The sequence below is a fragment of the Mus pahari genome, chromosome 20 (assembly GCF_900095145.1).
Source record: "Mus pahari chromosome 20, PAHARI_EIJ_v1.1, whole genome shotgun sequence".
NCBI lineage: Eukaryota > Metazoa > Chordata > Mammalia > Rodentia > Muridae > Mus > Mus pahari.
The window spans coordinates 29,374,768-29,396,954 of NC_034609.1; the positions used below are offsets into that span (position 1 = coordinate 29,374,768).

Consider the following 22,187-nt stretch of genomic DNA (forward strand, 5'->3'; position numbering starts at 1 on the left):
ACTCACTCTGTAGACCAGGCTGGCCTCGAACTCAGAAATCTGCCTGCCTCTGCCTCCCGAGTGCTGGGATTAAAGGTGTGCGCCACCATGCCCGGCTCCCTCCCTCTTTTTCTAAGTGAGTACTTTACTACTGAGCTACACTCCTATCCTAGCCCTTTACCCAGGGATTTCTGTGCTGCAGGAAGGCCAGGCCTTGAATCCCAGCCCCCAATCACAGACCAAGAAGCCATTGCAGAAGGAGAGTTGGCCCAGCCTGCCACTGCCAACCCAACACTCAGACCATCCCAACTCTTCAGCTAGTTACCTGCAATGTTATACAATGTTACACAAGCTATCAATAGGCCAGCCGGCTGCCCTGCACTCACCCTTGGTACTCGATGTACTTGTAGATCATGCCTGCGATGAGCATGGCCACTAGGGCATAGTACCAGGAGGAGACAAACATAAGAGCCAGGCAGAGACTCATGCCTAGGAAAGACAACGTCCTAGGACAGGGATGAGAGGGTAAGAATCAGGAATCCAGGTCATAGTCTGCCCCACACCCTGGTGGCCCTGGCAGGTCCCAAGTCACAAGCTGGATGTGTGAAGCAGGTCAGATCTCCATTCAGAGAATCTCCCTTCTTGTACTGTATGGAAACTCAGACCTCCTCCAGAATGGGGCTTGTGGCTTCCCCAATACCACCGGTATCAGGGGACTCGCCCCAGGCGTCCAGCAGGCAACTTACCAGTGATAGTACTTGAACCGGGGCCGCCAGTTGGGGGTCCTCAGAAGTGTCTGCACGGCACAGGCCAAGTTTACAAAGAGGTAACACATCAGAAAGAACCTACAGGAGGCAGTTGGTGCAGAAAAGCTTCCTTGGTCCCTCGGGCTACATACACTCCAGGAACCCACTCCTATGTCCTGATGCAGATAGATGGCAGGACTAAGAAAATGTTCTCAGGGTCAAATGGCAGAGGATGGGTAAGTGTTCAACAGCTGAGGGGGTGAGGAAGGGACAGAGTCCAGGGTTGGGATGTGGAGCAAGGCTGGGGACCGCTCATTGTGACAGATGACAAGATGCTATACAAGCCCGTGGCCGAGACAATGAGTTGAATGGGGGCTAGCAAGCATTTGGAGGCCAGGGAGTAAGTCAGGAAAACATGACAAGGGACAGTAACCATGCCGTTTTGTTCTGAGGGGAAGAGACAGGATGCTGTGTTGCACGTGGGAGTTGGGACACGGCAAGGCAGGCTGTGTGAGTTCTTCTGAGGACCGTGGGGGACAGAGCATCAAACTCCATCCTCGGTGATGAAGAGGAAGGGCAAAGAAGGGAGAGAGATGTCAGGGGGCAGGAACTCCTATGGGGGAGTAGGTCCCAACAAGGGACCGCCGGCAATAGCCACCACTCAAGATGACTACGGCAAGAACAGCTTGAGGTATGTACATCTATGGGGAAAGGTAAACGCTAGGAAGATAAGAACTCAGATGTGACAGGCCTGGCTGTGGGGAGGGCTGGAGGCTGCTCAGGAGGAAGGCAGCCCTTTCAGATCTATAAGCTGAGTGAGTGGTGAAGTGCAGACCCTTCATTACTGAGTAAGTCAGGACCACTGACCATGCAACAGAATGGGTGAGAACCCCAATGTGGGCAGGGGTGACTACAGAAACCAAACTGTCTCGGAGACCCATCGGAATCATGCTGACCACCACCTGCAAGGCGCTAGCACGCTCACTTCCTCTGTTTACAGAACATTTAAAATGATGGATCGGGCAGCGATGGCTTTGACGAGGCAGCAGACCAGGTGCTTGCCCTGTTCGGAATGGGCATCTCTGGCCTTCTGCTCTAGGGAGGCTCCTACCATGGGGCTTAGGATCTATCTGTGGGTTTCCTCAGTGCTGTGGGTGTAGCAGGCTGGCTTCTGAAATCGGGGTGATCGGCCCTGCCAGCTCCCCACTGAGCCCCGCTGATCTCCCAGTGGCAACCTAGACACCAGGCAGGATCACTGGGAGGTGCTGGGGCGCCCCTCCCCCCAGCTCACATGGACAGAATGGGGGCCACCATGTCAAGGGAGGCAATCAGGATGCCCAGCTCAGCGATGAGCGCCGTCAGGAGGAGGGCCCACGTCGGTTCGCCGTTTGCTTTCCCATGACCAAACACCTGCAGACACCAGAAAAGGAGTTGTCCCTACCATAGCCGCTCCCCCACCACATCTGCAGCCCCAAGTCACGACCTGTTCTCCCATCATCCCTCTGGTCCTAGTGCTATGCCTGTCCCTGTGGAGTCACAAGTTTCCCTGACTCTCCTTCTCTGGGTCTCTCTTCTTTGGATGAAGCAGACAGGCCACAGGATTTGGGCTCTAAACAGTAGTGCTAACAGCAAACAAGGCCAGAGGAGCTCTCAGCAGCTCCTGGATGGCTGCCAAGGCCAGGGCCACTGTAGGCAAACCTCACTGCATCTGAATCTGCCTACCCCCAACCCCCCACCCCCTTGCCAGGAAGAGGGCCAAGAGCATCGAGGCTATGGGACATCCAGGAGGGTTTACCCGGAGGAAGGGAATGATGTTATCCTTGGCAATGGCTTGCAGTAAACGTGGCGCCCCAGTGAGGCTCTGGAGGCCAGCCCCACATGTTGAGAAGAAGGAGCCGACCACGATGACCCAAGGCGAAGGCCAGGCCAGGGTGCCCACCACCAGGTTCCTGCTGACGCCATCACCGTACCTGCAAAGGGCAGGCTCAGCCCATGCTCCCGGTAAAAAGCCCTCCAAGCCTTGGGTCGAGCCACCCAAGAGTAAAGCGGGGGTCAGGGGTCGGGAAAAATGGAGGAGAGGAGAGGCTCTAGCTTTGAGTGGAGACCAGTTGCAAGCTCTTAGCCTTGTATCTTTGCCCTATATCTCAATCTCGATCTTAATGACATGGTCACCTCGGAAGCAAAAGTCATAGAAGGGCCTAACCTACCTGGTTACACAGATCATTACTGGAAGTCAACAGTCTGAGATGTGTAGGACCCAGGGGTGGGGGTGGGAGGGGAGGGGCTAAAGGGAGGGCAGAAAAAAGCTGGCAGAGAGGGGCAGTGCTCACTCACTTGTCCCGGAGTACCACACCCTCGATGCAGGCACCGAAGAGGATCACGCTGCTGAAGTCTGGACTGTGTTAAGGAAGTTAGAAGCCTGCCAGACCCCAATCCGTTCCCCACACAGCACCCCAGTGATCTTCATAGCCACCGCCTTGACCTGCAGACCTCAGAGGGTCCCATGGTGAACGCACACATCCTCTCCATCGTGTGCAGGTGCAAAGGACGGGTGTGGTGTGCCCACCCACACCGTCTGGCAACTCTTATACAGAGAAGTACCCTCTGACACATGGCCCCGCCAGGACTCGGAAAGGATACACACCAGCGAAGTGGTAACAATGGCCAGAATGGTCCCCACTGGGATAGACTTCTGGGCGTCACGGAGGTCCCCGGAGCGGTTTGAGCCAGCCATGATGCCTCCAAAGACAGACAAAAATTCCCTCAGGGATTCTCCGGGGATTTGGGGGGGGGGTAGGGCTAAGTGTGTGGGCACGGAGATCTTACCTGTCACGGAAGGGAAGAAGATGCCAACCAGCACGGTGAAGGACGTGGCGATGTCAGCCACCACATACAAGGACAGGCTTTCCTTCAGGCCGAGGGCATCTGTGGAGGGCAGCCCGTGCTTCTCCACGACCTCCCCCTTTTCCAGGTAAGCGCTCCAGAGGTTCTCTGTAGAAGCAGGGGCGTTCCCACTACAGCACCATTCATGTCCCCGGGGCAGCCCAGCAAGATCCTACAGGTGCACCGAATCTCTGGCAACTCTTGGGGACAGCCAGGGCGCAGTGACTATGGTGTCTGCCACAGGACTGCTTTGGCCAGAGGGGAAGCTCTCCTGGTACAGAGCTATCACAGATAAAGTTGACCAAACCCTCACCAGCCTATACCTCGCTACTCCATGTCTCTCAGACAGAGGCCCTTTATGACTCTTGTGGGAACATCCCCCACAGCATCGGGGGCTAGTGGCCAGGGAAGGGGAACGCCAGAACTTTATAGGGTTTGCTGCAGGCCTGGGATGTTGGCCAAACGGGCTCCGTTCACTCAAAATTCAGTTACAAGGAGGCAGGCTAAAAGGATACAGCTGAGTAGGGAAAGCAGCCAAACCTGATCCCCCTCCCATCCCCCTCGATCTGGGCACACAAGGACAGCTCTGTGCTCTGCCTTCCTGCTCAGCCTGTGGGCTGGGGCCGGGGCCGGGGCCAGGGCCGGGGCTGGGGGGTGTTCAGGACATAGGAGGGAAGACCCACCCTGGAGCACATCAGCAGCCGCCCCAGGTATGCCAGGAATCTCTGTCACATTGTTGAGCAGGAAGTAGGGGTCACAGGAGTCAGCAGTAAGGTTGGGGCTGTGGCAGAAGAAAGTCCACAACCGGGTGGCCACTGTCTCATTGTCCACCACGGCTGTCTTGGCACAGATGTCAAACTGGTCCCGAGACAGGGTCCTATTGCCCAGCATACACACCCTGCAGGGAGAGGAGAAGGCCTAGTTACCTGCTGGACTGGAGCCCTAGCCTCTTCCCACCCAAGCATTCGGAGGGAGGGATACAGAGCACCAAAGGCTTAGAAAGGATGCCAGGGCAATGGCTGGGACAAATGCCCCAGTTACTTACGGAAACACGGGAGGGTCAAAAATGGACTTGATGCCTCCCGCGTAAATGGAAAGGATGGAGATAATCACGCAGGCCAGGAAGAGCGAGGCAAACTTGTTCACGTACTTGACACCAACAAACACCACCAGGGTCATCAGAGTCAGGAAAATGGTCCCGTACACCCTCATGTTATTCAAGGTGGCGCTTGACATGTCATGGGGGCCCGACGGGTAAAAGATGGCAGCTGGCGGAGCAATGTAGGTCTGAAACAGGAAGAGAGAACTCGGGTTCCAACCTTCTATTTGGGGGAGCGAAACCTGTCATTTTGGTTTTCGTTTTAAAAGCATGCCTATAAGAAGAAGCCAGCCACAGTAGACCAGCGGTGCACGATTCCATGTCTAAACAACATCGAGAAGAGCAAAGCCACAGAGAGAACACAGATTAGTATCTGTTAAGGGAGGGGGAAGGGACAATGATTACCAGGAAAGTTTCTCTTAGAGTAAAGAAGATGTTCTGAACTGATTTTGGCAATGTTTACATCCCTATGAATATACCAAAAACCAGTAACTTGAAAACTTTCTTTCTTATTTTTTTTTAATTCTTTTTTTTTTTTTTTTCCCCCGGAGCCGAGGACCAAACCCACTGAGCTAAATTCCCAACCCCTCTCTTTTTTTGGACAGTGGCTCACTTCGAAGCCCTCCGTGGCTGGCCTCGGGAACTCACAGAGATCCGCCTGCCTCTGTCTCGGGTTGGATTAAAGGCATGCACCGCCACTGCCCCTGAGTTGTATGTTAACGAAGAAAACAAATATTGATTTATTTAGGGAGGAGGATGACGTGCAGGTGTGTAGGTCAGAGCAGTGCGTTCTTGCCTTCCGGGTGGGCCCTGAGGATTGAGCGCGGGGCCACAGGCCCATGTGGTAGCAAGGGCCTGACCCCACCAAACCACTTCACTGGCCCCAGACTTGTATACTTTCAAATGGATAGAGAACTGCTCACCATGAATGTTGTGACTCAACAAGAGCACCACTGAAAGGAAAGGAAAGAAAAAGAAAAGAAGAAGAGAAGACGCAGACACAGGTGCCAGCCTGTGGAAGGAACGGCCAAAAAAGAAACAGTTTGGGCAACAAAATAATGATAGTATTGGATTCTACCCAATAGCCCGGAGAAAAAAACAGGCCTCCAGAAGCCCATATAATTACATGGTTGAATAAATAAGTACACTGGGGAGAAGAGACACATCTCATTACATAATTCCAAATAACACAGAAGAAATGTGAGATAGAAAATAAAAACTCAGAGGTTCTAGACAAAAAGTCCTGGCTTCTGGTTTGCAGATCCAGGCGGGTGTCTCTAAACATTTATTCTCTGGATCTTCAGGGAGGTACCTGTCACTCTGGGTTACTTGCCGTGCCACTCCCCCACCAGGCTGCTCTCCCATTGGCTTAGGCCATTCAATGGTGAGTAGGGAGCTGAGCCTAAGACAGCACCCATGGGTCTCAAGGACTTCTATACATCAGTCTACGGCTGTTCGTTCTGACTTGAGGACACGGAGCAAATAGATCTAAAAGACCCTGGCACAGAGTCTGGGGGAGACAGAGCTTATCTCCCACAAAAGACTGGTGGGCAATCTCTCTGTCGTTATCAAGATCTGTCACTCAGCTCAACGCTTGACAGACCCCCGCCATGGCCCAATACTGTTCAGGTAGAAGGAACACCTAGGCTCGGGTGAAGGCAATCAGGCCTCTTCCCTGCTTGGTCCAAACCATCAGAAGCGTAAGCGGGGCGGGGATGCAGGTCTGAGCAATGGCCTTTCTCCCTAGAGGCATGATGGAAGTACTCGCAGCCTCTGGAGTCTAGAAAGACCGGAGGCAACTAGGGTCACCGAGGTTCAGCCCAACTCACCAGCAAGATCTCAATGGCCCCTAGGATATACATGGCTGCTGCAAATGTCGTCCCCAGGTAGAAGCACAGGCCCACGGCACCTCCGAATTCTGGTCCCAAAGAGCGGGAAATCATGAAGTAGGAGCCACCAGCTATAATGGAGAGAGTGTACATGGATCAAGACTAACTCTTCAGTGAGATCTCCCTGGTAACAAACCTCCATGACCACCCAAAAGCGCAGACTGCTTTTTCTCCTTAACAGACCAGCACCGAATCTGTCCTGACTGGTTTCTTGTCCCTGAGGGTCAGCACGGGCCTGCCTGAGTCTTTTCTTCTATTAGACTGCTAGAAAACTGGCAGTCAGTCCTGAGCCCCACAGCGGTAAGAAGACAGAGACAAGACAGATCCAACACTGCTGTTAAATCCTAATAGGCACTGAAAAAGCCCCAAAGGGGTCAATTTCTTGTATGTTGTAACTCCACCTCTCGGACTCCCCTAAAGGAAGCATCAAGGGTGTTCCAGACTGTTCATGGCAACAGTGGCAAGGAGAGGAAAAAATAAGTAAAATTTTAAAAAGGCTGCTGTAAGCCGGGCGTGGTGGTGCACACCTTTAATCCCAGCACTCGGGAGGCAGAGACAGGCGAGGCCAGCCTGGTCTACAGATTGAGTTCCGGGACAGCCAGAGCTACACAGTGAAACCCTGCCTCGAAAAACAAACAAACAAACAAACAAATAAATAAATAAATAAATAAATAAATAAATAAATAAATAAATAAAAGAAAAATAAAAAAGGCTGCTGTAGCGGCACGTGCCTGTAATCCCAGGACTTCAGAGGCAGAAGCAAGATCGCTTCAAGTTCAGAGCCAGCTACATAGTTTTAGGCCAGCCAGGGCTACATAGTGACACCATTTATCACAAAAGACCAGAAACAAACAAAAAAACAAAAACAAAAACAAAAACACCAACCAAACAAAATACAATGTTAAAAAAGAAGAACCCATAAATAGGAGATTATTCCATAAAGGGGTTATATCCTAGCATAGAACCTGCTTTAAAAAACTTTTCCAGTCAGTGGTGGCGTATGCCTTTGATCCCAGCATTTGGGATGCAGAGGGAGGCGGATTTCTGAGTTTGAGGCCAGCCTGGTCTACAGAGTGAGTTCTGGACAGCCAGGGCTACACAGGGAAACCCTGTCTTGGAAAAAACAAACAAACAAACAAACAAAACAACAACAACAACAACAAAAACTTTTCCAAATCTGGGGAAATACATAAACATATAGGTGCATATATATGGAAATATCAATTGTATATATACACACAGAGAGACTAATAGTTTACATGCACCTAAGACCATGTACCATCAAAAGGCTAGCAGCAGTGAGCTTAGCCTGGTGAGGGGGTGGGTACATTCTGTTTCCTGCCCCTTTAAGCTCTCATGGTAAACATGTCACACTCTTTCTTGTGCAGGGCATGCTACTCTGATATTAACAAAACACAACAGTGGTTCCAAAGTTTTTTGGGCAGGAATGCTCCTAGCAGGCACTGTCTTAAGAGTCAAGGATGGGCCGGGCGGTGGTGGCGCATGCCTTTAATCCCAGCACTCGGGAGGTAGAGGCAGGTGGATTTCTGAGTTCGAGGCCAGCCTGGTCTACAAAGTGAGTTCCAGGACAGCCAAGACTGCACAGAGAAACCCTGTCTCAAAAAAAAAAAAAACAAAAAAAGAGTCAAGGATGGAACTCTACCTACCAGATACTGCCTGAGGAGGAGGGACAATGAAAGCCAGCAGGCAAATGGGGGTGGATTCTAAGTACATTCCTTACAAGAGGCCCCACAGGTATGGCACTTACTCACCTGGAACCACACCATTGGTGGCAATGGCGCTCATGGAGATGGCTGTCAGCAGGGTCTGTAGGAGGGAAGGCATGGATGAGCGGCTCAGCTGGGTGGGCTCTGTAGAGCCGCCTGCCCCACGCCTGGCCCACCTCCGCCACACAGGGACACTTACACAGCAGCAGCAGATGAGGACAATGAGGAGAGCCTGCAGCACACCAGCTGTGCCCACCATCCAGGTCAGCCGCAGGAAGAGGATGACCCCAAAGATATTCTGCAGGCAGGGCAGGTACACTCCCATGAGTGTGCCCATGCTGGGAGCCTATGTGGGTGGGGGGTAGGGAGGGGAGGAGAGGGCACACAGCATCAGAGAGGTCCAGGTACACCACAGAAAGGAGGCCCTAGTCACTCAGCAGCCTCTATATGCAGGTCCAGTGGAGCATAGGAGGTAGGAGCAGATGCTAGGCTATCTCTCCCATAGGAAGCCAGCTCAGGCTAAGAAGGTATGAGACCCGATTTTTCTTTCTTTTTCTTTTTTTTCTCAATGACTACTGTGAGTGGCAGGTACTTGCCGCAGTGTGCACGTGGAGGTCAGAGGACAATGCTCAGCATCAGTTCTCTCAAGCTTAGGTCCCTGGGCTCGTGCCTCAAGTGCTTTTACCCACTGGGCCATCTCGACGGACTCAACCCTACTCTTGTGTTATGTGTTCTAAATGTTTATGTATAAAGCTTAGCTCTTTTCCCACATCAAAGTAACTGCCTCCTTCTCTTCTGCTGCTTTTTGTTCATTTGCTTTTTGGATAAGGTTCCGTATAGTCCTGGTTGGCCTGGAACTCTATGTAGGCTAAGCATACCCAATGTTTTGATGATCCCCCTGCCTCAGGCTCCTCCGTGCCAGGATAATAAGTGCCCGTGGTTACGTGAGAGGGTCTCGAGCTTTGGTAAGGCTATCCTGGAATTCACTATATAAACCACGTTGGCCTCAAACTTGTGGCCATCCTTCTTGGGTACTGAGATTACAGGAGTGCACTGCGATACCTACCTTCTCACTTCTGTTCAACTTTTGTAAAGCAGTGCCTGTCTCAGGTCGCGTCCTCTTTTCACCTGCCAGGCCTCATTGCCCAAACCAAAGCTCAAAACATTGTTGCTGTCCCTCCCTCTCTCTAGCCCCCACCTCCAGCTCAAGTAGATAGATTCCTGCCTCCCTGCTGCCCCGACACTAGCCTGCTTCGTACCAAACTTCACTGGGGACGCCGGATGTCTGACAACCTCTCTACACTGAAAAACAAGTCCAATCCCACGATTCCTGTTGGAAATCCTCTGTACCGCCCTCTATTGAAGTGTGGGAGATGTGGCCCAGACTCCTTGGCTCTGGCCTCTGGGTGTACTTCACCCCTCCTGTCAGCACCAGCTTTGAGTTGCAATCCTCTGGATTACAGACCAGTTTACTGGTATATCCACGACTGTGTTTAGTGGCCTTGGCTTATGTGAAGGCTACTCCCAGTTCTCAACTAGACTACATCTGGAATTAACTAGGACTCAAATGGCTGGGTATACCTGTGAGGGAATTTTTTTTCTTAAAATCATCAGAAATCATCAGAAGCGGGTAGACCCACTTCTAATCCAGATCTCTGAGGTGAGAAGAACCACCTTAACCAGGGCCACACCTTCTGCTGGCAGCGTATATGCAGGACACGGAAGAAGGAAGCTTGTTTCCTCTTCGCTTACTTGCTTTCACTCTCACTAGCAAGTCCATCCCTTCACTGCCATCAGAGCCTCCCTCTTTGGGAATCTGGCATTTACTGAAGACCAGCTGAGGCATCCAGACTCGTGGACTGAACAACTACTGGATGCTTGGACTGTCCCTTGGTAGACAGCCAGTGTTGAACTAGCGGTACCACAACTTGTAAGCCACTCTAGCAAATCCCCTTTATATATATATATGTGTGTGTGTGTGTCTACTTATTTATAACTATATATTTATAATTATACATACCATATGTATGATATATAATATATAATTGTATTTACTTATATAATTTAAATGTTATACATTTAATATTAAGTGTATTGAATAAATATATTATATATATTATTATATTTATATTCTTTAAGTTCTATTCCTCTAGACTAAACAAGGCTCCCAAAAGCTCCTGAACCCAGTAAGTAATGCCTTCTAAGTCCCTTCTGATTTAGGGGAGTCCCACAGACAGAACAGAGATGCGGCTGCGAGCAAGTGAGAATGCTTTAGCATCTAATATCTAGCTTACAAACTGGCAGTTTCTCAACTCTGGAAGGACAAGTGAAGGGGCTACCCAGGAGGCCACAGCAGAGGCTGTGTGTACAGAGGCAACATTGATGACACCCAGGCCAGTGGCATCTTGAGAACATCCCCAGAACCCAGCAAGGCCTCTTCAGCCCTGCAGCTGGGCCAGGGCTGGGGCCTGGAGAACACAGGCTCCCAGACACCAACTGGCACAAGGTGGGTTCTGGAGCCCTTCTCAGAGGGCACCACCTACTGGGCAGCGGTAGTCGCAAGAACTCCAACTCCTACCCCCATCCTAGGCTGAGTCACTCTAAGAAAAGGGCAGTGTGGGAAAGGGCTGGGCCGGAAATGCTTTTTGAATCCCTAAATAACCCCTGGCAGCCTGGGAAGGGCACTGGGTTAGAGCAGAAGCGGCTGTGGGGGATGGGGGGGGGGGGGGGGGGGTGGGGGGTGGGGAAAAGGCTGACTTCCAGGCCCGGTCTGATTGGAGACCCTCTTTCCCTGCTTCAAGCCTTCTTTTCTGAGGCCCATGTCTCCCTAGCTTCCTCTTATTAGGTCTGGCTAGACTCTTCCTCCCTTCACAGAGCAGCCAGTGGGGCTAGGGCTTTAGCTACCCTCTCACACCATCATCCTAGCAGCGGCTAACTTGGGTGGCTGAGCAGTCACGGGCTCCTGATTAAGCTACAGGTTAACTCAGGTTCCTCTCCCACAGACCTTTCATTCCTGGCCGTGGGCTCCCCGGCACTGTCCAGGGATTGATCCTTCCAGCACTAAGCAAAACTCTTCTTTGGAAGCTGAGATCTCTCCTACAGGGCTGGGTAGGGATGGCTAGAGACTGGCAGAGTTCAGAACACGCCAACAAAAATCACAACCAGGGGTCAGTCGGGTCTAGACCACTTCAAGATATCAGCTGCCCCTCTCTGAACAGTGGGCAAATGTCTAAAAGCAGAAGGAAAAGGCTTGGCTCTCTCTCTCTCTCTCTCTCTCTCTCTCTCTCTCTCTCTCTCTCTCTGGTATAAGCAGGTCTGAGGCTGCTGGTAACCTGGCTTATTTCAAACCAGGAATTCCTTTGGTTTGTGCTTACTGCCAATGAGAATGACACAGTCAGGGTCAGACCCCTGCTCCTTCCAAACACAGCTATTTGCCCAAGATAGCCTCTGGGACAGTCCATCTGTCCCCTTTAGTCCCTTTAAAATTAGTAGGACTCCAGGTGGGTACTACCAAACCAGGTTTCTGTCTCAAAGCTGTGTGTGTGTGTGTGTGTGTGTGTGTGTGTGTGTGTGTGTGTGTGAACAGTATTCAAGTTCTGGGTCCACTCTTAAAACAGTGTCTGTTTGCTGATAGCTAAGTACAAGGAGCTACTTATTGTCCCCTCTGTTGCTTTTGAGGCTCCTCTGCCCCTCTGCCCTCAGGAGCTCTTCCACACCACTTAGCTCAGCCTCTGACAGCCCCTTCAGTTTAAGACACTTGTTTCTCACCCTCCATGCCTACCACCTCCTGGTCCACGAATGTTCAACACCACACAGGAAAACATCTATTTCCAGCATCTACTTCCATGGCCATCTGTCTGTCTTCCCAGACGTGGTCCCTCTGCAGGCCGACTCGCTCACCTTGGCAGCTCTCCGTCGGCCGCCTTCTCCACTCTCAGCTTCCTCGTGCTCCTTGGCTCCTTGGGTGAGGTTGGTATAGCTGACAAGCTTGCCCAGGAGAGATGACACCTTTGGGCGGATGTCCAGCTCCTCCTGTAAACAGAGCCACGGGGCAGGATGGCATCGGGCCAGGCTAGGCCAGTGTCAGGCTACCTGTGTGGAGCCAGCGGCTTGGCCCGGGGCCAAGCCCTGAGGCAGGCCTGGACCTGATCCCAGCTCTTGCTTAGGGGAAGCCCAAGCCAGCTAACTGGGCAGGTGTGGGCACCACACCCCAGAAGGCGGCATTCAAAGGCCCAGCCCGGTGGCTTGGTCTCTCTGCCCAGCCCGGTCTATAATCACTGCCAGCCCATTTGTGAAAATCACCTGCCTCAGGGGAGAAAGAAGGGCAGGCTCTGCTGGCTGGCAGGCAGGCAGATTGCACACTCCATTCTGCCTGCCTGGCCACCACTTTGAAGTTATGGTTGGGTTTCTGGAATTCACATCAACACACACACACACACACACACACACACACTTACACACTCATCTTCAGGTGGGGACAGAGCACAAGACTTCCAGCACTCCAAGGGGTCCAATGGTTCCCTGCCCCTGTGGCCTATGTGACTCTGCCATCTGCCCACTGTCTTAAGCTTTTGTCCTATACACAGGAAGCCAGGTTAGCAGTGACGAGTGAAGAGGTAGGCCCTTTGGATGTGTGGAGACCGAGAAGCTGACATTACTTGGCTGTGAGGCAGATGAATGTACAGGTTTGGAGTTTAGGACCCTGAACCACGTCTTACATCCAGATCTTACTTCTCAGCTTGGGTCTGGAGAGGGAAGTTTCCGGTTGGAAGGCACAAACATGGGAATCTTTCCAGAGACACATTCATTGCAGCTCTAGCTATGGAGGGCAGAGTGGGACAGAGGCTGGAGGGAAAACAGGCCTCTGTAACCAGAGGGTAACAGTTGGAAGAGCCAATAGGGAAGAAAAGAAAGGAAAGAATCTATCCAAGGGAGCAGAGCCATGGGCTGGGAGAGGCCCTAGGGATGGAGGGGAGGCGGAAGTGGTCACCTTGGTGAGGGGCTGCAAGGAAGGCAAAGGTTAACGGCCCTGGAGAATGGAGGTACAGTTGCAAGGGGGTCTGGGAAGGTGAAGTGTATTGAAAGGGCCATGAGAACCATAGCCTGGATGGCTGCAAAGAAGAGAGGGCAGATGGGACTGGAAGAGAAGCTGGCTTGATGCTTAGCTGAGAGGTCCGGAGAAGCCCCTGCCAGCCCACGACACCTGAATGGCTCCTTAGATACCTCAAACAGTGCCAGGTTCCGGTCATAGTAGTCATTTCCTCTGGAGGCCTCCAGAGGGCAAAGGAAAGGGCTGTTCTCTCGGTGGTTACCCTGTCCTGTGGAAAGAGAGGGAAAGAATTCCAATGAGTTACTGCCTCCCCGGGAGGGGGGGGGGGAAACCTATACCCCAACCCAGGAAGCCAACCCACAAAACAGCTCCGCACTTCATCTCAGCCGAGAAGATCGGCTGGGAAACGGCAAACACACACCATCGCTCTAAGACGCTTTTGGAAACCGCAGCGTTCACACTTTCGGCCTCTGTTTTCCCATCACTTGTTATATAGCCTTCTTGAAGGGCCGTAAAGGAAGTACCCAGGAACCAAATCCAGAGTCGTCATTCTAAGTATAGAAGACCCCAAATCTCCAGTTGTGCCACATGCGTGTACATGAAGGGCGGGGCCTGCTGAGGAGGTGGAGCCTGGCCATGACCAACCCTGGGGCCCCACCTTCCTTCCTCCCAAGGATCTGGAGCTCCTAGAGGGCGAGGCACCATTTCGCCCTCCAGGAAGAATGTCTTCCCGCTGCCATGGCCTACAAGGGGTCAGCTAACTACCCCGCCATGCACTGCATCAGGTGTCCCGGAGGGTAACCCAAAGCATGCTGGGAGATGGAGCCAATCTCACACGGGTACAAGGAACCAGAAAAAAGCCATTGGGAAAGCCAGGGCACCAGATGAATCTGGAGTTAAGCATAGGAAATGCAGGGGCACGGACTGCGGTCCAGATTACCCATTAGCCCTTTGGTTCCCAGATCCAGCCAGTTTGCTCCAGAACAGATTAAGGGACCAGCTGCCACTCAAATCTCAGGCTGGTGAAAATGTGCCTCCGAAACTAGAAAACCTCCCAGCCAAGAAGGAGTCCGCGCATCTATTTTTGCCATGTGTTGGGATAAGACCCACAAACTCAGCTTCTATCACTGGGCCACAAACACATTCGTTATCTACCTCCCCCCACCCCGCTTTTCCTCCTCTGAAACAGGTTCTAAACGTAGACCAGGCTGGCTTCAAACTTGCGCCAATGCTCCTGCCCCAGCAGGGTTGGGATCACAGATGTAAGCACACGCCCACTTTCTTTTTTTGTATATGTGCATGTGGTGGATGTGTGCATACAAGTCTACCTATGGGGGTCAAGGTCAATATTAGGTGCATTCTTTTCTCACTCTCCACCTTATTTTTTTCCAGACAGGGTCTCTTACTGAACCTGGAGCTCATCAATTCAGTTAGACTGGCTGGCCAGCAAGCCCCAGGGCCCCTCCTGGTTCTGTTTCCCAATGCTGGGATCATAGGAAGTCCATGTGCCTGGCTTTGTACACCTAGCTCTCTATTCCATATGGGATGACTGTGCAGATCAAGGTCAATGAAGGTCAATGCCAAAGCCAGCAATCATCTCAACCCAAGTCATGATAAAGGCTGGTGGGGTCAGGTAGCTCCCTTGACACTCTGGCATTTGTGCTAACTCCCATGCTCATTCGGGATGAGGTATCACAAGATTCCCGGGCCACAGCTGTGCCACCAAGCCACGGCTGCCATCCACATCGAAAACTCTTTACCGAGAAGCGCCACACCATGAAGAAAATAACAGAAATGAAAATGGCGTCCCGGCAGCTCACCTTACTTCCCTTTCTGCCTTGCCCGCTAGGCGTCTCCATAGATCTATCTATCCCTTAGAAGCCGCCAGCACTTAGTCTCAGTTCTTGCCCTCTCCCTCTGTATCCTTCCATGAAGCTGGACATAAATACCAATTATTCTAAATGCACACACTGCAGGCTGTCCCACCACCGATACTAATTGTTTCTCAGAAGAATCTACTATTATCCAGAAACTGTAGAGCAATGGTTCTCAACCGTCCTTATGCTGCACCCCTCCAATACAGCTCCTCATATTGTGGTGACCCCTCCATCACACAATCATTTCATTGCTACTTCACATCTGTAACTTTACTACTGTTATGAATCGTAATGTAAGTATCTGTGTTTTCCAATGGTCTTAGGCGACTCCTGCAAAAGAGCCGGTAGACCCTCCCAAAGGGGTTGTTACTCACAGGTTGGGAAACGCTGCCGTAGACCTAGGCATAGTGGTACAAACTTATAATCCTGCCCCCCCCCCCCCGGAGGCTACGGAAGGAACAGCCCTGAGTTCAAGGTCAGTTCAGGCTACAACGTGGTTCCCAGGGCAGCCTGGGCTGCATAAAGAAAACAAGGAAGCCAGAGGACCAGGGATGAAGCCTAGGTGGTAGGGTGTTTGCCTAGGATGCACAAAGCCCTGGGTTTGATCCCCGGTACCTCATGAAACTGAACTTGGCGACACAGGTGTGGAATGCCAGGAGGTGGCACCAAGAGAATCAGAAGTTCAAAATCATCCTCAAGTTCAAGGCTAGCCAGGACTACACGAGACCTTGGGCTTAAAAGGAAACCAAAGGAGGAAAAAAATCCTACCAACTAAGGAGCTGAGCACGCAACAGCGCCCGACTCCGTGACCCATCTGATCCTTTGTCCCTACCAGCTTCACTCCCAGATGGCTCGGAACACTTCTAAGATCTGTCCCCAGTCCTTACCTTCTGGTGCGCTTCAGTTCCCCTTTCGGGAACAAGGCAAGGCTGCCTAGTGAGGGGAACCAGACTTGGGTCTGGGGTCTATCACAGCGATGGGAGGGGAGCTTCGGGTTCTCTTTTCACATTCCAGAGCCCAGTCCTTTTAGGGGGTACTCTGGGGTACGGCATGGTACCTCAGCATAGAAAAGACCTCTGGCACATGTAGTTTGACCACTGCGAGCATACCCCAGCCTCTGGGTTTTCAGCGACCCGGCAGGCTGGCTTGGATTCCTGCCCCTTGCCCTGTTCGACCCACAGGAAACTGTTTAGCACCTCCGAGCTACCGTGTCCTCTTCTATGCAGCAGAGACAGTAACTCCCTCCTCCATCTTCCCAGATGCATCAGAAAAGGTAGCGTCTGGTCCCAGACACGGGCAGGGCACTCGGCAAAGCCTCACTTAAGGACCCCTCCCATAGGATTATGGGGATATGAAAGGGTCTGAGCAGAGACTCAGGTCTCTACTCCCCCAAACTTCAAGCTACCCGCCCTGGCCTCAGCTATTCCAAAAATTCCAGGGCAGGCTTAGGCATGCCTGCCTGCCTGCTTGCCTGCCTGCCAGGCTCAAGCTTTTCAGACATTACCTGAGACCCCCAGAGAACCAAAGCACGGCTCAGGCCTGGGGCTCCCTAGGAAGGGCTCAGGTGTGTTCCTACCAGCAACTGGGAAAGCCCCAACAGTGGGGAGTGATCTGGGTGACCTTTCTGGTCCCTATGTACATGGAATCTACCTATAATGTCCTTCCATGACCTTCCTAGTCTGGCCATAGGCCATCTAGGTGTGCAGGCCTATGTATGCCCCTCAGAGCAGAGGCGTGAGGCGTGTGTGTGTGTGTGTGTGTGTGTTTGTGTGTGTGTACACCCAAGTGCGTTTGTGTTTGGGGGGGGGGAATCCTAACAGAGCTAGGCCTAAGACAGTTCTGTGCTCTCTGATCCTTTGCTGTATCTACCAAGAAGAAGCAAAATCACTCACCCGGGTGCAGGGTGTCCCCCATGCCGCAGACACACCACGATCTGGCCCAAAAGGAGTAAATAGGAAGAGAAGAAGGGGGTGGGGCTGGGAGGAGCTGGCCTAGCCTGGAGGGATCTGGCAGGGCACAGCCAGCAGTCAGCATAGCTGCAGGTTACTCCTGTCAACCTGTGAGGGACCAAGGCGGAGCCAAAGAAAAGGCTCAGAAGTGCCCATTGGTCCAGGCTAATCTCAAGGATGCAGTTCAGTACATCATCTGGGGACAGACATCCTTCCAGTCCCGGGGGAAGGAGGGATACGGTTCCGACCCCTTGGACCAGGCCAGGGGCAGCTGGGGATGTGGGACCTAGGGTTTCTTACATATAGCTGTGAAACCTGACAAATCTCAGTGATATCTGCAGTCCATACCCCGTGCCTGGATCTCCACGTGGCAGACAGGTGATTCAGGCATCGTTCACATCAAGCACAGACTATACCCCTCAAGCACGTCACTGTTACAGACCCATCAGATACCCTCTGATACCATCACCAGACACAACACACATTTCCTACACGTTTCTATCACAGTCAGTCCCAGACATCACAGGCATTTGTTATCATAGCACCAGTCTCATCACTGGCAGCCTTGCTGGAAACAGTAGCCATAAGGACGTCCTGACCTGACCCTGTGATACTCAGCCACACACGTGCATTTACACATGCCGGGACAGCTATACAGACAGACACATTATCCCCAGATCCGTTCCCATTCCAAATGTGAGGAGCCTCCGTGGGTGGAAGATGGAGAAATGGGACACTGGAAGGGAAAAAGGGTTCACCTCTATAACCAGCCCCAGGTTAAGTTAAGGCACTACACTCTCATATCCGGGTTTGAATCCCACTGGAACAAGTTACATAACTCTTCCCCACCTCCCTTCGCTCCTTCCTAAGTGCGAGTAACAGAACCTGTCCCATGGGGGAGGTTGGGAGGATTAAAGCGAGTTGCTTCATGTACAGTGCCTAGACAAGCCTGGCCCCGTGTGACTGCTCCCTAGATGTCCGTGGTACCCACAGATCTACACCAAGGCCAACACAGGCTCGTCAGCGAGCACACCCTTTGCTCCTACCGGGCCAGTGTGCAAGTTGGCAGGGGTAGGGAGAGGACAAGAGAGGGGCGGTGAGTCATAGGGGAAGAGAGGGTGACACTCAAGAGGATGGGGGCGTCACAGAAAGTGAGGGAGCTGCAATCCAGACTTCCATTGGACCGGGACCCAAGGCGCGTTCGGCGCCAGCCTGAGTGAGGCAGCCCGCTACCCGGCCTCCCTAGGCGGCCACGTCTGCAGCCCCCGCCCGCGGCCCTCGGGGGAGGAGCTGGGGGTGGGTGGAGGACGACTTAGCCCGGGAGTCCCGGACCAAAAAGACTCGTCGGTCTGAACGCGCAAGGAGCAAGAAAAGTGGAGTCCCGCATGGACGTCTGCGCGCGCGATCCGAAGGCGCGAGTCCCGTGTAGACGCCCCCCGTCCCGGCCACAGCCCCCGCCGGGCACACCCTCACCGTCCGAGTCTTCCCGCTCGGCGCGCTCCCCGTAGTCCACCCAGCTGAGCCCCTCGAGGTTGTCATAGTCGCCGCGTCGCGGCCCGTCCACCGGCACCACGGTGAAGTGAGGCATCGCGCGCGCTTGGCCCGCGGTCCCGGCCTCCAGCCGGCTGTCCCCGCCGCCCCAGGCTGCCCCGCCCCGCCCGCTCGCATTCCACCCCGCTGCGCTCACTTCCTCCACCCGCCCCCCGGGCCGCCCCTCGGGGGCGGGGAGCAGGAGGGGCTCGGGTCGGCTCCTCCCCGAGGGGGGCGGTGAGAGGACCCCGGGAACGAAGTACTCTAGCTGCTGGAGGGTTGGGTTGCTGTGTGACTTTGGGTAAGGGGTTGCCCTCTCTGAGCCCCAGATGCGATACTTAATAAAGTGAGGGAAAGTATTTTAACTTTTAGGGGTATTATGATGGTGAGACGGGGAGCAGGGTGCATTGGCTCTGTCTTCTGATTCTAATTAGCTCTCAGTCACTTTTTGTTATTTAGCGGGAAAGCTAGCAGGACCTGGCCAATGTCACAGTGGCCACCCCAAACCTCCTCAAGTCTTTCATCACCCCCACATACATACTCTTCCATTACCATCATTTCTCTCTAACGCTTCTCCCGGACTTTGGTAGCCAAGTTTCCTCGGACCTACGGTCTCTCCTTCAGTCCTGCTCGCTGCAGCCTCTCCCGTAGCAGGTGGGTGAAGACCCTTCCTTCCTGGAAGAGCCCGCTGCCTCCTCTCCAGAGGCTACACCGGCCCATCCCTCATCGACACTTTGAGATAGCCCTGCTGTCTCACTTGAACTTGCTCCTTCATAACCTCACCCTGCACCCGAGTCCTTTCCTGCCTTGGTGCGAACTTCTTTCACGCTCAGATAACTTATCTAGTCGCCTTGACTTGAGAATTTTTATCTTTCTGAGTTGTTCTTTAGGCTTCTTTCCCCCCCCCCCTTCCTTCCTATCAGAAAGCTCCAGGGCTCATCTTTCTGCTCTATCTCCATTCTCTCTCCCTTTCTGGCGTAGCCTTTAGAACTCGGGCCGATTCTAGGATCCGCGCCCTCTGCTGCCACCCCCCAGCTCCAACTGCCTGGGTGGGCCGCTCGGCTAGGACCTCCCTGGAGCAGTTCAACATCTAACCCTTCCCAGTCAGCTCTTCGGGGCTGCTACCCGGCCTCCCTCTCCTTTCTGGCACCTTTTAGGGCTTTCCAGCTGCGCGCTCGCTCGCTCGCTCGCTCGTCTATGCATCTCCTATCCAGCACTCTCTGTATAGAAGGCTCACCGATTACAAGCGTTTGTTGTTCTTGCAGCAGACCCAAGTTCAGTCCCCAGCACCCACATCAGATAGCTCATGACTGCATATAACTCTAGCTCCAGGGGATCTGATGCCCTCCGGCCCCCTCAGACTGTACCAGGGTTCAAACACACACACACACACACACACACACACACAAAACAAAATTTTAAATTTACCTTTAAATTTGAAAAATAAACTGTGCAAGCAGAAATATAATACAAGCTATGAGTAATAAATATTCCAAAAAAATTTACAAGGTTTAACTAATAACATTTCCCCAGTCAGACCAAAAACCAAAACCAAACAAGCAAACAAACAAAAAACAGGTGGTTACTGAGGAACAACACTTGAAGTTGACCTTTGGCCTACACACACACACCCACACACCCACACACACACACACACACACAGAGAGAGAGAGAGAGAGAGAGAGAGAGGCATGACAACACACATCTTTTCTTTTCTTTCTTTCTTTCTTTCTTTCTTTTATCTTTCTTTTTTTCTTTTTTTTTTTTTTTTTCGAGACAGGGTTTCTCTGTGTAGCCCTGGTTGTCCTGGAGCTCACTTTGTAGACCAGGNTGGCCTCGAACTCAGAANTCTGCCTGCCTCTGCCTCCCCAGTGCTGGGATTAAAGGTGTGCTCCACCACGCCCGGCTCTTTCTTTCTTTCTTTCCTTTCTTTCTTTCTTTCTTTTTCTTTCTTTCTTTCTTTCTTTCTTTCGGAGTTATTTTCTTTCTTCTTTCTTCTTCTTTTTTTTTTTTTTGCTCCCCCCCCCTCCTCAGAGAGTCTCACTATGTAGCCCTAGCTGGCCTTAATCTCTATGTAGACCAGGCTGGCCTCAAACTCACAGAGATCCTCCAGCCCCTAGGTGCTAGAATAAAAGATGTGTACAACAATGCCCGGATGTTTTCTTTTTAATTATCTGTTTCCATGTATGTCTGTGTGTGAGTATGTGTAGGTGCAGGTGCCCTGGAAGATCAAAGGTGTTAATTCCCCTGGAGCTGTAGTTTCAGGTCGTTGTGAGTTATCTGATGTGCATTGGGAGCTGAACTCTAGTGCTCTGCAAGTGTCTGCAAGGGCTCCTTAAGTGTCCAGCCATTTCTCCAGCACTAGAGAGGCAGAGGCAGGCCAGGTCTATATATAGTAAGTTCCAGAGCAGCCAGGCAGGGGGAAAAAGAGATACGGAGGATTGGCAACAGAAACTCTAACATCTGACTCTTAAAAATCTCAGAAAATGAAATTTAAATAGAGAAAAGTTTGGGCATCGTGGGCCACCCTGCACCCCTGGAACTCAACAGAGATGAGAGCTGAATTGGAGGTCAGCCTGGGCTATGTATAATCCCTGTCTCAACAGGACGAAAACAGAGGCTCACTCAAGATGTAGCTCAGTTGGTAGAGTGCTTTTCTAGTGCACATTACAGAAAACGGGATGTAATAAGAGTACATGCCTGTAATATCACCACTCAGAAGTTCAAAGTTATCCTTCACTACATAAGGAGTTTGAAGCTGGCCTGGGATATATGAGACCTTGTCTCTAAACCAAAACAAACCCTTTCCCACCCCCACCCCGCCAAGGAAAAGCCCAACAGGGATGAAGTTCACAAATGTTTTGGTAAAGAAGCCAGACATGAGTCACAGAGCATAAACTTGCAGCTGTAAGCAACAGGAGACTCCACAGAGACAAAAATCAGGTTGGTGGTTGAGTGGGAATGAGAGAATGAAATAGAGAGTAACTGTTATGGTAGGTTTCCTTTTGCCATGACTAAAATATTACGAAACTGTGATTGTACCAAACGCTTCTGGGGGCACTGGGGAAAGAGCTCAGTTCTGAGGCGCTTGCCTCATTCAACGTTTCAGATCTAGAATCACTTTGGAAGCCTCTGGGCACACTGAGAGATTATCTACGCTGGAATAGCCTTCTAGTCTTGCTATGAGGAACTCGCTATGGGGTAATTGCAATGAAGAGAGAACCATGTTACCTGTGGGGTGTCGCCACTCACACCCATTCAGGACTGAGCTTTGGTCCTGGGCCGTGTAAAAAGAAAAAGGGCTGGAAACCAGCGTTCATCTTCTCTGTTTCCGGACTGCAGAAGCATTGTGATCAGATGCCTCAAGCTCTGACTTCAGTGACTTTCATGACTTGATGGGCTGGACCCTGGAACTGTGACCCAAAGTAAACTCCTCTTCCCTTGAACTGTTTCTGTCC

At 52.1% G+C, this 22,187-nt stretch overlaps 1 protein-coding gene across 1 annotated transcript in view; it reads right to left on the reverse strand.

Annotated features, from left to right (window-relative positions):
- Nucleotides 1-18,825, reverse strand: part of Slc12a4 (solute carrier family 12 member 4) — a 22,823-nt gene extending 3,998 nt beyond the window's left edge. Inside the window, exons 1-16 of the mRNA XM_029532750.1 lie at nucleotides 18,673-18,825; nucleotides 13,547-13,641; nucleotides 12,224-12,355; nucleotides 8,523-8,669; nucleotides 8,369-8,423; nucleotides 6,537-6,667; nucleotides 4,654-4,895; nucleotides 4,292-4,506; nucleotides 3,552-3,716; nucleotides 3,366-3,464; nucleotides 3,060-3,117; nucleotides 2,521-2,695; nucleotides 2,017-2,135; nucleotides 726-824; nucleotides 366-485; nucleotides 220-259 (exon numbers count right to left, since the gene is read on the reverse strand). Coding sequence (XP_029388610.1) covers nucleotides 220-259; nucleotides 366-485; nucleotides 726-824; nucleotides 2,017-2,135; nucleotides 2,521-2,695; nucleotides 3,060-3,117; nucleotides 3,366-3,464; nucleotides 3,552-3,716; nucleotides 4,292-4,506; nucleotides 4,654-4,895; nucleotides 6,537-6,667; nucleotides 8,369-8,423; nucleotides 8,523-8,669; nucleotides 12,224-12,355; nucleotides 13,547-13,641; nucleotides 18,673-18,787 — 2,007 coding nt within the window. The 5' untranslated portion in view covers nucleotides 18,788-18,825. The remainder of the gene's footprint in view (nucleotides 1-219; nucleotides 260-365; nucleotides 486-725; nucleotides 825-2,016; nucleotides 2,136-2,520; nucleotides 2,696-3,059; nucleotides 3,118-3,365; nucleotides 3,465-3,551; nucleotides 3,717-4,291; nucleotides 4,507-4,653; nucleotides 4,896-6,536; nucleotides 6,668-8,368; nucleotides 8,424-8,522; nucleotides 8,670-12,223; nucleotides 12,356-13,546; nucleotides 13,642-18,672) is intronic.
- Nucleotides 18,826-22,187: the final 3,362 nt, after the last annotated feature.